Raw genomic sequence first — 14,741 nt, 5'->3', positions numbered from 1 at the left:
TGAGGTTGGATGTAGGGACTTCAACTAGGCCATTTACTATGCGGTACATCATGGTCACCTTGGCATGGGCTCTTTGTTCTCGGAGGGTAGGCCACTGTAAGTGTTGCAGCAGCGGTGTCACACTGCTGGTTCTTCTGTAGTCTGAGAAGACCAATCTTGCCGCTCGGCGCAGCACCATCTCCAGTTTCCAGTAATTTGCCTCAGTGAAAGGGTCCCAGATGATAGATTATTATCCTAGGATAAGAAATTTTGACAAACCACTTGTAGGGATGCATACATTTATTAGGAGAGAGGAATGAATTTATCGCACCCAACAAAAAGCATTTTTCTATGATAGGAAGTAGCTACCTGCAGGACTAGACATTTCCTTAAAAGTAATACTAGCTTTAGTAAATTTACAGTGAGTGATCTTAGAGCTTTCTGACAACAGGACATGTCTTGAGAGATATAGTAGGATTTTGAGTCAACTAATCCCTTAACCATCTTGTCCCGGGACCCTGACTGGTCACCTTTATTGCCATCTGTTATATAGTGCCCTGTTATAACACTAACCTCAGTATAATGCTCATAAGTCTTTACACCCAAAGAAACTCATATTTTTCAGCCATTATTTATTTTGGTTCATGCATATTTTTATTTATAATATACTGTATCCTCTGTAATGCTTGTTCATTGTGACAGTCAAGTACAATTAACATTTATAATGACACTGGTGAAAGCTGATGATGGGAATAGCTCAGTCAGTAGAACAATGGTGTGGTGTTTCATGTGTTTCAAATCAAATTCAAGTTAGACTGCACCCAAAAGTGTTCCTTTACCATAACAGATTTCAGGACAAATTGTCTATTTATTTGGGTAGTAAGTGAGAACATGTGTGAGCAACTAGACAGTTTAGTCTGTAGCGCCTCAGTATGGTGCTCTGAGGGTCTCTGGTTCCAGTCAGACTTCATTTTTACATGTATCCCATAAAGTTTCTCATAAGGGAAAACTTTCTTGTTGTTGTTTCAATTTATCTTTTTATCATTATGATGGAGTTAAAGATCGTCAGTTGGATTATGACTAGAATTCTGTTATAAATGGGGCTGACCCCAACAAAACAAACATAGATTAATGAAAGGTCATTAATATATGCTTGACACCTTTACTTTCAGTGCAACAAGACTACGTCATGTGCAAAGCTTACTGAATGATGGCACAAAAGCCACCAAAGATTATCCTGATGCAATCCTGTGCATTGCAGGTAACTTTTGTTCATTCTTCTGTATCTTGATATTATTATTTAAGTCTTATGGTATTTTATTAAACAAGATAAAGGGGTCTCCATTGCCAAGGGGTTATGGCTGCCAATTTTGAATTACTTGTCCCTAATGGCTTTAGGTTGGCTTACAACAAGGAATTTGAATTTGTTATTGTGACTTAGCTATCTAGTAAGAATATGTAAGGAGAATAGTTGTTCTCAGGTGTCCAATTATGACTTATATATGGACCGGCACATGAGGTCTTCTTCCACCAGTAGAGACTTTTATAGTGTTAAAATATAACTTGAAATCATAATGAACAAATAAAAGTTTCTTCTTCTACCGATGCAGATTGCTAAAATGTTCATATGTAACTTGAAATCATACTGAAATAATCAGGGTGTCCGTTTGACCCTTGAAATGACACTTTGACCCTTCAAATTTCAAAAAGACCTGATTTGACCCACAGGATTTTAACTGGAGGGTCAAATTTTGTTAAATTATGGGGATTTGCCTTGTATCTGGTCAAAATGACCCTCAGGATTACATGGCTAATGAACACCCTGAATAATGAAGTATTATACAAAACAGAAAATACAATGTAGATAAAGAAGTAAAATCATAATGTCAGTATTTTGTTATATTAATTTTTTTTTTTTACTTTCCTAAATTATATTAAAATATTAAAATAGAGGTTTCAAATTTACTTGTTGTTGAATAATGCATTGCCAACACTCCTGAATTTATAATTTTATTTACATTTTCTAGGTATTGACAGCAGGTACAATGATGGTATGCTTGAACTTATCAATTATTTGCTGTTTGGATTCTTTGAAATTCGTATGGCTGAGTTGGAAGGGTTAGTGTATTTTGATACAATTTCACACTTCATTTGGAAACTGTAGTTATTATCAAATTCAATATATTGAAGGAATGTAAATCATCATCAATGAATTTCCCTGTTTATTGTCATTTTGTTGGATAATATTAAAATTTAAATTAAAATTTTTCAAAACTGCTCATTCAAGCATATCTTTCAATGAAAGCAGATGGTTGGTGGTGACTTACCACAAAACAGAACTGATTTTATTATTATGCTGATCAGCAATATTCTATCTAAGTATTTCAGATAATTATTTATTTAAATTATGTTTAATGCATAAATATGATTATGATAAACTTTTTGAAGTTATTTTATTAAAATCTGAATTTAACATCCAAAAAATTTAACAAAATAAGTGTAGTGAGTGTGAAGTCAAGTCAATAAATTTACCATTTATGATAAGTTTACTTACTAGGATACTGGATAAAAAGGAAGAATTCAAAGAAACCACACGTCAACACCGGATAAATGTTAACAAAATTTTAATAAAAGATCTACCGGTTTCGAACCTATCTGGTTCTTCATCAGGATAAATTTTACAAAGTATAAATCTAGCTAAAGTATAAAAATTGTGTAAGATGGTAAGTCACATGATATATAAAAATAGTAACAAAATTAATAAAGTTTTCTAAAAATTGCCAGGAAAATTATGGAAGTGTGCCAAGTTTCTTTAGGTTAAATTTTAAATTGTTTTTTGGAAAATACCATATATACTGTACACGTTGATGATTAGTTCATTTTCACTATTATGCATTACTAGGATACTGTGCAAGAAGGGCTACACTCTAGCCAATAATATCTCTGTTCAAATGAAGAAATTTTGATTAAATGACTATCCAACTGCTAGTACTGTATTATAATATTTGAACAAATTGTTTCATTATGTTTTACAGGTCAGGGTTTGATGAGGAGGTTATTGATGGTAAGCGTTTTAAAAAATCCTTTTTGTTACAGTTTGAAACAATTGTAAATACCCTTAGGATAGAGTTATTGTTAACCAAATACTACAATTTATGTTTTGAGTTAATTATTAGATGAATATACTTCTTGGATGTATCTTGTAATATTTATAATTTGTCAATTTTTCCAAATATAACAATCATTTGATAGCATTAAACATTTACATTAAGTGATATAGATGGGTGATACATATACATTTTATTCTTAAAACTTTTAAATGTTACATGTATTATGTTAAATATATTTTCTGAAGGCTTAAGTACATTGATGTGTATGATGTTTTTTTGTACAAATGACATGTTTTCTTTGGTTGTTTTGCAGACAATTTTCAAAATACAATTTAATGAAAGTTTGATATAAAATTATCTATTTATCACAATTTCAAGCATTATGTAGTGAAACCTATACTGTTCTAGAACTGAAAACTCAGTGTAAGGCATTGTCCACTCTGCACTTCTTTGTAATCTGACTGAACTCTACAGCTGCAAAATTTTAACATTTTTTGCTCTGCTGTTGGAATAAGGTTGGCTGTTGTACTCACCAAGGCATCAGAGTTAGTCATACTTTGGTTAAGTTTTTATGCATGTTGGTATCCTCAAATTACTGAGGGGAATGAGTTGAAACTTTACACACTTATTTAAGAGCATAATTGGAGGTCACTATCTAAGTGCCATAACTTTAACATGGGTTGTAACAGAACAATGGCCCTTTTTGATCTTAGAAAATTCTATATTTTCCAATTTTCCAGGCTCATGATTTATAATGAAGCACTGAAATTAGTTAAGCACCCTGTCCTACTGACATCTCTTTGGAAATGTCTTTGCATTTAACAGATTTAATGAAAGGCAAACCCAGCACCAAATTGAAAGAGGGGCAAACCAATTATCTATGTTCAGTGGTGTACATGTAAGGGGTTAATGTATGTTTTTGTTTATTTTGCAGATGTGTTGTTTCTAATACAAAAAGACAAAGTTGATATATATTGTAACCCTATCAACTATCATTATCTACTACCATATGTGAGTCATTGGAGAAATGTCTTCTTTCATTGTTTGACTGATACAGAGGTAATCTATTTTGTTTTTTTTCTACCTTAACTAATTATAATGCATGTATGTATTTTTGTTCATGTCTGAAGTATATGTTATGTGATTTAAGTTTAAATAAAAAAAGTTTTATTGCACTGTATGAAAAGATTTGAAGGGACTCCACTGAGGTTATAGCTTTTAATTTCTTTTGTAGAAGATATTCAGAGAGTTTGTTACAGATGTATTTTTTTTAACAACATTGTTATTATTTCACTGGTCTATTATGTATTTTTTCACTGTGTATCTACATTTTCACAGCCATGTTTAGTTCATCTCTTTTTAAAGATTCTCTCATTCTTATAATTTACTATTAACTGAACATGTATGGATTTTAGAAGTTTAATCTGTGACAGTGGAAAATTTGAACTTCTCCATATAAACTGGTTCTTAACTGAAGCAAACAAAAAGGTAAAATTATATGTAGCCTAGTTAATGATGATTACAATGTGTTTCTTACAGTATGAAGATGAAGAAGTTGCAGAAGATTTTAAAGTGAAAAGCTTTGTTTCCATGGTAAAAGATTGTAAGAAGATAGGCATACCATACAGCAATTCAGGTTTGTAATGTTCTATTTGCATCATCAGAATCCATGTGTTTTAACCTTTAACCAGATGAAAACTCAATTTGAATTTTTGTAACAGTCTTTTTGAAGCTACAGGGATATCAATGTCAAAGTACAAAAATACCAACAGTATAGAACCTGGTATGACTTAAAAAAATACAATTTTAACTTTTTACCAATGTTTGTTGTTGTGGATTGCCAAGTTCAACAAAAATTAAAATCTTGTGTTTTTTTTTAACCTTACGCAAAAATTTGTTGAGAAAAAAGTAGTCCGTATTTAATTCTGGCAGTAAAAATTGTGCAGACGTATTAGAAATGTAATTTTTATTAAATAAGAGTTGTGCACTGCAAGCTTTAGTGGTGAGTGTAGTCAGTTGATAACAATGGTTGACCGCTTTTTAGATAATGTAAACAAATGATCTGGTTTGTAAAGGCATAGACTTAGCTTAAGCCTTTTATGGACCTTTCTGGTGTTTACAGTTTTATGTAAATTGGCTTACGTGTTATCCAATCGCTACACTGAGATAATACATAGTCATTGGTTGATCTGGTTTGCACAAAAGAACACGTGCTTATGTTTGTGATACTGTTTGTGAGCAGTTGATCTAGCAATGAATGGAAAAGGTGTGGCTAAATGTTCCGCTACGAAAAACTGGAAAGGTCCATTAACCTCTTGACAAGACCACTTCTTAAAATGGAAGAAAAAAATTAAAATGGAAGAAAAAAACTTGAGATTAATTTCTTTTTCAATTTAATGTTTGTTTTTTTATAAATTGTCCTCGCTTATCTTTGTCAAACCTGTTTTTTTTTAAAAAAATTTTTTAAAATGTTTGTAACATTTTGTAACCAGAATGTGGCTTTCTTAATAAAAAAGAGGTATTGTTTGTCAAGACCATGTATTTTTGAAATACTGAAAGAACCAAAACTTTTTGCAGTTCTCAAAAGATTTCCCTGAATATTTTATTTATTTTCTTTAAATTTTGCAGCAAATCTACACAAGTTTGATATCATGTTGATAGAAAAATGGCCGATTATTCAAGTGTATGGTGTTGAGGGAGTTGGAAGGTAAGTATTTATTCACGGCCTCTGACTTCTGAAGGTTATATGTCCAGAAAATTGTGTCGCCTCTTAAATGGTTAAATATGATTGGTTCAATCTTATTTCAGTTTTATTATACTAGACATCTGAAGTTTCAAACTATTCTAGTTATTTATTATCCCCTGTGGAGATGGAGGGATAAAAATGCAGCATTGACTGCATGGATGCTTGTCTGTATGGCATTTGGCTGTCACAATTTGGCTGGAACATAAAACTTAAACTATTTCATTTATAAATTTAAAACTTCATATGTAGTTACATCTTATTTGGAAGAAGTGCATTGCTTAAAAATCATAACTCTCTTTTGAAAAATATTGGAGAAATTGCTCTTAGAAATTTTTCATACTTACTTTTATATGGGGGTATACCTCAAGAAGAAAGGAAAAAATCAACATGAAACTTCATAAATAAATAGAACTGATTAACAAGAAATGCAATGCATAAGAACACTATAACTCTGAACTGAATGACCTTTTGCAATTTTGCATGAGAGATCTAGATTTTTAAGTACAGACGGTAAATAATTTTTTTATAAAAGTGCATTGATGGTCCTGTCTGGTCAGCAATTATATCATTCTTAAATGGATTTGAAAATAGCAGGGTAGAGATGTGTTGCATGTTAAAATGTACCACTTCATGATTATGTCTCCAGCTAAAAGGTCACACTTGTACATCAAAAGTCATGGTTTTTAATAGATAATCATGTTTTGTGTGTAACTTTGTTATTCATGGAATAAACCATAAATATGAGGCTTATTAAGAAAACATGTAGCACACAATTCTGAAATAATTTGGCATTCTGAGAATATGAAAAAGTGTTTGTTACTGTTTCACTACTTTTAACAATTTTTTTTTATAGTAATCATGTCCTTGTTGTAGGCCAAAGGTCATGGTTCCTTTACAGGGCCTAGCTTTGGAGGCATTTGTCTGAATTCTTCTTTTTTATCACAACTTATATGGAATATAAGTAAATATCCTAGGTCTCATTCAAGGATTTGTTTTTATAAAATGAACAATGTTGATGTATTTTTTTCAGTGGTGGATTTTTCACTATGCTGCATGAAGTGTGTGATGTTAGTGAAGAAGTACACAAACTTTATAACTACATGGATCCTGTAGCACTAGAGAATATGGTGGTTGAGGTATCTCACTCTGTCATATATGGTACTATTCCGTAACAGTAGAATAAGGGGCCAATGGCTCTCTATTAAACAAAAGAAAATAACAGAAGAAATGCCCCTTTACTCGTCTGAAACTTATAAAAGATTACAATGATTGCGTTTATATTTGGCATGTTAGTATGCTATATCAACACTCAGCTCAAAACTATAAGTGTAACATCGTTTTTCACTTAATTATTTCCTTTGTAAAAAATTTCTGGATTCTCAGGTCTCTAGGTCAAGGTCACACTTAGAGCTCATTGAAAAATGCTTGTCCGGAGCAAAACTTCCACATGTATAGAGGGATTTCAATATTACTTGGCACAAATGTTCACCATTTGTGTCGCGCGCAAGATTCAGGTCCTTGCGGCCAAGGTCAAGGTCACACATAGAGGTCAAAGTTCAGATAAAAATATGAAGATGTGTATATGGACCATTTAGTCATCATTTATTGAGGGATTGTAACACAAATGGTCATTATCAAGACTATGGCTGTGATACATATAATTTAGGTCAATATATACAAGGTCAAGGTCACTAAAGATGATGAAATATCCAGATTTTGTCCGGAGCATATCTCCTACACGCATGGAGGGATTTTAATGAAATTTCATAGAAATGTTCACCATTATGAGAAGCCATGTCACGCACATGAACTAGGTCTCTAGGTCAAAGGTCAAGGTCACACTTAGAGCTCATTGAAAAACGCTTGTCCGGAGCAAAACTTCCACATGCATAGAGGGATTTCAATGTAACTTGGCACAAATGTTCACCATTGTGAGGCGGAGTGTCGCGCACAAAATTCAGGTCCCTGCAGCCAAAGTCAAGGTCACACATAGAGGTCAAAGTTAAGATAAAAATATGAAGATGTGTATATAGGGACGATTTAATCATCATTTATTGAGGGATTGTAACACAAATGGTCATTATCATGACTACGGCTGTGACACATGTACTTTAGGTCAATATATGCAAGGTCAAGGTCACTAAAGATGGTGAAATATCCAGATTTTGTCTGGAGCATATCTCCTACATGTATGGAAGAATTTTCAAATACTTTATGGAAATGTTCACCACCATGATATGTATTGCTCCATGCATGATCCAGGTCTCCAGGTCAAAGGTCAAGGTCACACTTAGAGCTCATTGAAAAACGCTTGTCCAGAGCAAACCTTCTACATTCATTTGCGGGGGATTTCAATATAACTTGGCACAAATGTTCACCATTGTGAGGCTGAGTGTCGCACGCAAAATTCAGATCCCTGCGACCAAAGTCAAGGTTACACATACAGGTCAAAGTTCAGATAAAAATTTGAAGATGTGTATAGGGACCATTTAGTCATCATTTATTGATGGATTGTAGCACAAATGGTAACTATCATGACTACAGGTGTGACACATTTAATTTAGGTTAATATTTGCAAGGTCAAGGTCACTGGAGATGATTAAATATCCAGATGTTGTCCGGAACATATTTTCTACATGCATGGAGGAATTTTAATGTTACTTTATAGAATTGTTCACCACCATGAGACGTAGTGCCCTGCACATGAACCAAGTCTCTAGGTCAAAGGTGAAGGTCACAGTTAGAGCTCATAGAAAAACGCTTGTCTGGAGCAAAACTTCTACATGCATAGAGGGATTTCAATATAATTTGGCACAAATGTTCATCATTGTGAGGCTGAGTGCCGTGCATAAAATTCAGGTCCCTGCGACCAAGGTCAAGGTCACACATCCTGTGCATATCTTCCCTACTGATTTGTTTTAAGGTTCATTAAACAACACAGTGCCAAGAATAAAAACTTGCTTGCTAGATAACACTTATTCATAATGCCCCCATCTCCATCTAAAGCTTTCGTAAACGGGCGTATTTTGTGACTATGGCACCCTTGTTTTAATTGGCAAGCTCTTTTTATTGGAATTCTTAACTAATTGGGAAATGTAAATTGTATTTCCTTAAAAATAATGTGATTGTTTTACAGCAAGTGTCAAAATTAGAGAGACAATGGCAAACAATGATGTCCACTGTACAGGTTTCATTGTAAGTATACAGTATTATTTAAAAAAATCAGCCAAGCATCAACTTAATACAAGGGCTAGCCCAATAAGTCTAGGGCAACAGAGTTTAAATACAAATACTACAAATACTCATACACTTCTAAAAATATTTTATATGGGTTCAAGCTTTTCATCCCTTCATTTGAATAACTTTACCATGCAGAATAACAACTTTTTTTATAAGGAGATTTTGTGTAATATTTTGACAAATCATATTCCACATTGGATATAAGTGTCTCCTCATATTTTAGGGGAAAATTTCAGAATATGAACTAACTGATCAGTGAATAGTGAGGAGTTCAGACCATGATCAGATGGCATGAATTTGCTGGCTAATCTTGGCCTGCTCTGGTGGCATAGGCAAAATCAGTAGATTAAAAAGAATTAAGATAAGCTTCCTTCCATTAAAGTTAGACGATAAGAGGTATATAACCAAATCCAAGTATAAGATAAGATATACATGTATTTGTGTTCAACAAGCTCAAGAAAAGGAGGCAATCTCTTATTACTGCTTTTGAAATTCTTTTATTTATTTTCAAAACAGCTTTGTAAATTCCTTATATGTTTTATTTCCTGTTAAGAATATTATGTCAATAAATCTAAGGTCACATCTGGTTTATCATGATTTTTCAAGGAAGATGTGTACTTTTTCAAACTATGGATGTTTCTCAATTTTGTAATTAAGTGACAGATGTTTTGATGTTTATTTTAAGTTACCTTTTCCAATATAATTTACAACATGTCTGTTTATATACACTTTTTGATATATCAGGGACATCCCAATTCAAGTAACATAACTCTGGCTTGTACATTTTGAAAATTATGTCCCTTTTTCCCAAATATATATTTTGTGAACATTTTTAAAGTAAATCAAGTTTTAAACCTAAAACAAAGAAGGATTCCATGAAGATGTAGCAGTGAATGCTTACTGCATGAGCAGTGGTAATTGGTTACACTTTGACTTCAAATTCAAAGGTCATGAGTTTGACACCCATCCCAAACCCCATAACTCTACCCCACTGCCTAAATTTCTTCTGAAACATAAACATTGTGAGTGCTAAACTCTTTCCAAGAAAAAACTGAGGAAGTTCTGTCATATTTGACATATTTGACAAGTTGTAATTATTAAACCCTTTAAGCCTGTATATTATTGTTTTATTCAAAAACTCAAGCACTGTGCCCAATTAAAATTGATTCATTTCTATTGTACAATTATCTTTTGCTGACAAATCAATTTAAATTTTTCATGTTGATTTTTATTTTTTCTGCATCAAGCGAAAACTAGACCAAGCAGTGTAACAATAATGTTATGTTTAGGAAGGAAATGACACCAGTTACTTTCTGATAAAGTAATTTGAATAAAAAATATATTTTTAAAAATAACACTGTGTATAAGGTGATTCTAACTGCTACATTAACTGTATAATCCATATTGGTAAGATGTGATGATAAATTTTGTTCTTACTGGTACTTGTTTGTTTAAATTGTATTACATTTACATAGAGATAAACATAACATGCACAATTTTTATATACTTTAAGGTCTGGCTTACACCATGGCACACTGACAGAGGAAAAAGTCTTTGAGGTAATGATTTTATCTGTATAATACACAAAGACTACTATGGCTGAGTGGTTAAGGTCCTTGAATTTGAGTCGCTTAACCTGCATGTGGGTTTGAATCCTGAAACTGACATAAGATTCTTTCATATGAGAAAGCTATCCCGCAGTCTAATGGAAGGTCTGTGGTTCTGCTCGGGTGCTTGCTTGTGCCCAAACTCTCCCTTCCCTACAAAAAACAACAACAAAAAATCCCACAAAACACATAAAAAAAGAAAGAAAGAGAAAAAAAGGAGAAGTCAATGAGGTCTTTTTCTGATCTATACAGTTTGAAAATTGTTAATTTTAATGTTGCATAATTTATAAATTCTCTTTATTTAGTTTACACAGTACTAAGATTTCTATTTCTTTTCTTGGTTTTATATAAAGATGACAGTGTAGGAGGAAATATTGGGCTCAGCTGTTTTAACTTGACATGAATTATTATTTTCAAGCTATACTTTTATCAATAATTTTCACTTTTCTTACATAAATGCTTACTGTCTAATTAAACACAGTTATACATTGAGGAAAATGAAGAAAACCTCTGAATAACTTTTACTATCATTTTTAATATACAATAATTTTATCCAATCAGACCTGTTTATTTATTTCAGCCCCTGAAGAGTTTCTTTGTTCATGGTCGAGCTAGTACTGTAGGACATGGTGATGGTCCTACACAAGTTGACAGTTTGCCATATGTTTTATTTGGTAGAAATTCAACAAAACAGATGTTAGATGGAGTAAAGAGGACACTAAGCACACCTAATGGAGATTTAAAATCAACTATGATTGGTACTCATGAAGCTAACTTTATGGTATGATGTTAACCCTTACTACGCTAAATATCTTGAGTGGACTTGTCCATCTTTTCTTTCTGGACAAAACCATTAATCATTTTAGGGAAAATTAACATGCTAAGTACTGACTTAATAGCAAATAGTGCAGACCATGATTGGATGGCACAGATGTGTCTACTGTCCTTGGTCTACACTTGTAGATTGCAGGTTGCCGTCAAAGGTTAAATTTCAGGAAGCAAATTGCAATTTAACAGTATATTCACTATATTTTGAGCACAACGTTGACACCATATGACATATTTCAATGATTTGGGTTTGATTTATCGACACTGTATTGCATAATGCTTTTATTAAGCAATATGTCATAGAAATTTTATTGTTCTGTTTAAGAAATTGTTTTGTTCATAAAATGATGCATACTGATTCAATTTAATCATATAATGTCAAGTTATGGGGAGTTTTATAGGACATCATAACATCAGAAGAGACATCATTTAACTTTATAATGTATGAAAAATAAGAGTTAGCTTGATATAATAACATTACATATGACATCTTTATACATGTCCAACAAAATATTGAGTTCTGAAAAATTAGACAGAAGATAACATAATGTTGAGTTATTAGGAATAAGGTTAACTGGACATTCCATATTTCACGAAAAACGAAAAAATAACCTTTTTATTTAATTTCATTATCAAAGAAAAATGGTTACAAATCCTCTTGCTTGCTACGCAACTGCAATTGTACAGTGCTCAATAATATATTGATGCCTCTTGTTTTGCCTGTATTTGCACGCGCTGTTTGGCGCTACATTGTGACGTCACGTAAACAACTATTCTAACACAACCCGCATTTTTCCCTATTGACCATTTTCTATCATTCTAGATAGTTTTCAAAACAAAATTCAACAAAAGTTGTTTATTATTTATCAGATTTTTTAAACAAAATGGCAAAAGAAGTCCTGTTCAATAAATATGAGTTTTGACTCCGCCCACTTTCATATTTATATTTCATATTTATTTTTTACAAATATGAAATATATTTGACTGATATAGCACCATATTTCATGGGTAAAATTAAATAATACATAATTTTACATCATTTAACAACAAAATGCTAATTACATGTAGTTTATGTTCTGCCGATAATTGTTAAGATTAATTCCATTTTATTCTGTATCTATAAACAAGATGAGTGAGAAAGATGTTTTATCAGAGTACTGTTTGATTCATCATAATTGAATGTTCAGAAATGCAAGTGTACCATGATTTATCACTTTTAATGGTTATAGGACAGTGCATCTGAACTTGGAATTGTGCAATATCAAAATAAAAATATGTGATAAAATGATCCGTGTGTGCACAGAAACACTGTAGAATAGCCTATAATCACCTGATACAGTTTGCAGATCCATTACTCATCAATTATTTAGCATTGTCATGATGAAGTTGGCAGTTTGCTCTATGCAATGTCATTATGTGCTTGCAGTTTTCTGATATTACAATTATCATATTATCATTAATTATCAGGTATGTAAGGCTGTATCTCCCAGAGGTCCTGTAACCTGCTCTCGCACATACTTCTTCAATAAACAGTTCATAAATCCATTTCAAGGTAAGTTATGTATATGTGTGTGTTGTAGTTATACAATGCAGCCAGTGTAAGGGTGGTCCTTAAAGCAGCATGCCTCCAGATTTGTACTAGTTTCCATAAAAAATTTGAAAATGTACAAAATAGTAAAAAATTGTGATGTGAACAAAGAAAATATTTTTCAGATTGCAAACAGCACTTACGACCCATGTAAATCACCAAAAAGAAGTCAAAATATGCAAAAAATAGCCCTTACTGCTTTAGTAAAACAGTAGAAATAATCATTGTGAAAAATACTGTATTTTTTTTCTCAAGTTTATTTTCTTGAAATATTTTGGTTCATCTGGAGGCATGCAGCTTTAATGACAGTTTGATTGCAGCATATTGTTCCAGCTTGAAAACATCAATAACTGCTAGTATGTGTGTTTACCTATTTCAATAGTATAAAACATCATGTCCTTAACAATAATTAGTTAATGCTTCATGAGAATATAAAAATCTCAATTTTTATGATATTTCATAGTTTGCATTGTTTTGTGTTATTAACAAGTACTTGTCATAAGATACTGTTGTGCATATGTAAGAGTTTCATCCTGCTATGAAATTTGATGATTTATATTTGTTTTTGTGTGGGGGGGATAGATTTGCCTTGTCCATCTGTCATGTGTCACCTGTTTCATCCATCCCTAGACTGAGAAAACTGTTGACTCTTTGGAAACTCTTAAACTTTCAACATACTGCTCGAGCTCCAAATTTACTGCAAGGCAAATCCATTACAAAAATTCAACAGGAGAAGGGTTAGTTTCAATCGTATTATTTCCTAAAATCCTCTCAGTTTTCATAATGGTTTTTAAATTAAGAACATTCATTTATCTTAATCTGTTTTTGTTTAGTAATGTAGGAATTGTGGATTAATCTTGTTGATATTGGTGTGGTGTTTCATAGAAAATTCAGAAATTGTGAATTCATTTCACTGTTTTTTTTCACAGATTTGTGAAGAGAAATCGAATTGATTTAAAGTATTAAATTTAAAAGTGTGACATTGATAGCTAGTGTACACTAGATTCTCTAGTTAATACATTACCTATTCTTTTGTTTATGTAGTATTTATTTTAGTTTGATTGTGTAGGAAGCTATAAGCTTATGGCCACACTTTGGAATTCATTCCGGGAACCAACCAGTACTAAGCAATCAGTGTAAAGTTTCTTGCTCAAGGAAACAACGACTGGCCCCTGATGGGGTTTGAACCCATGCGACTAGCAATCATAAGCTTACTTGTCTGACACATTAACCACTTGGCCATGCCACCATTCTTTAGTAATAAAGCACAGATTAGTCACCAAACTTTTAGTAGTAAAGCACTGTATGATTACCATATAAAGTCTCTACAAGTTGTTTCATAACTACAGCCATAAATGAATCATACAGTTGGTTGAATGAAAAATTATACTATGTATTTTAGCTGGATTGTGAATTTTAAAGCTCGAAGCTTATTAAAGCTTTCTTGGACCTAATCGGTACTTATGAGCGAACTTTTGTTATAATGTTGTCTAGAACATCAAGAACATTATTCTAATTGTCAGCTCAATCTTGTCATATTATATAATGTGTTAAAATTTATGGATCCTATTAAGATACTGACATCAGGTTTGTTTATGTTTGTCGGATAAGTCGGACTGTAGGTCTGTAGGTCTGTATATGCA

General features: G+C 32.3%; 1 protein-coding gene across 1 annotated transcript in view; it reads left to right on the top strand.

Moving 5' to 3' along the window:
- LOC132753444 (dynein axonemal assembly factor 9-like) overlaps positions 1 to 14,741 on the top strand; it is a 103,626-nt gene that overhangs the window by 1,839 nt on the left and 87,046 nt on the right. Inside the window, exons 2-12 of the mRNA XM_060743919.1 lie at positions 1,152 to 1,240; positions 2,007 to 2,097; positions 3,015 to 3,043; positions 4,024 to 4,148; positions 4,629 to 4,725; positions 5,718 to 5,796; positions 6,866 to 6,971; positions 8,972 to 9,030; positions 10,589 to 10,634; positions 11,263 to 11,463; positions 12,978 to 13,062. Of these exons, the coding sequence (XP_060599902.1) occupies positions 1,152 to 1,240; positions 2,007 to 2,097; positions 3,015 to 3,043; positions 4,024 to 4,148; positions 4,629 to 4,725; positions 5,718 to 5,796; positions 6,866 to 6,971; positions 8,972 to 9,030; positions 10,589 to 10,634; positions 11,263 to 11,463; positions 12,978 to 13,062 (1,007 nt within the window). The remainder of the gene's footprint in view (positions 1 to 1,151; positions 1,241 to 2,006; positions 2,098 to 3,014; positions 3,044 to 4,023; positions 4,149 to 4,628; positions 4,726 to 5,717; positions 5,797 to 6,865; positions 6,972 to 8,971; positions 9,031 to 10,588; positions 10,635 to 11,262; positions 11,464 to 12,977; positions 13,063 to 14,741) is intronic.

This window comes from Ruditapes philippinarum, unplaced genomic scaffold, assembly GCF_026571515.1.
Source record: "Ruditapes philippinarum isolate M1 unplaced genomic scaffold, ASM2657151v2 ctg4252_1_1_1_1, whole genome shotgun sequence".
NCBI lineage: Eukaryota > Metazoa > Mollusca > Bivalvia > Venerida > Veneridae > Ruditapes > Ruditapes philippinarum.
The sequence above is the reverse complement of the archived record's forward strand: the minus strand, read 5'-3'. Positions and strand labels throughout refer to the sequence as shown.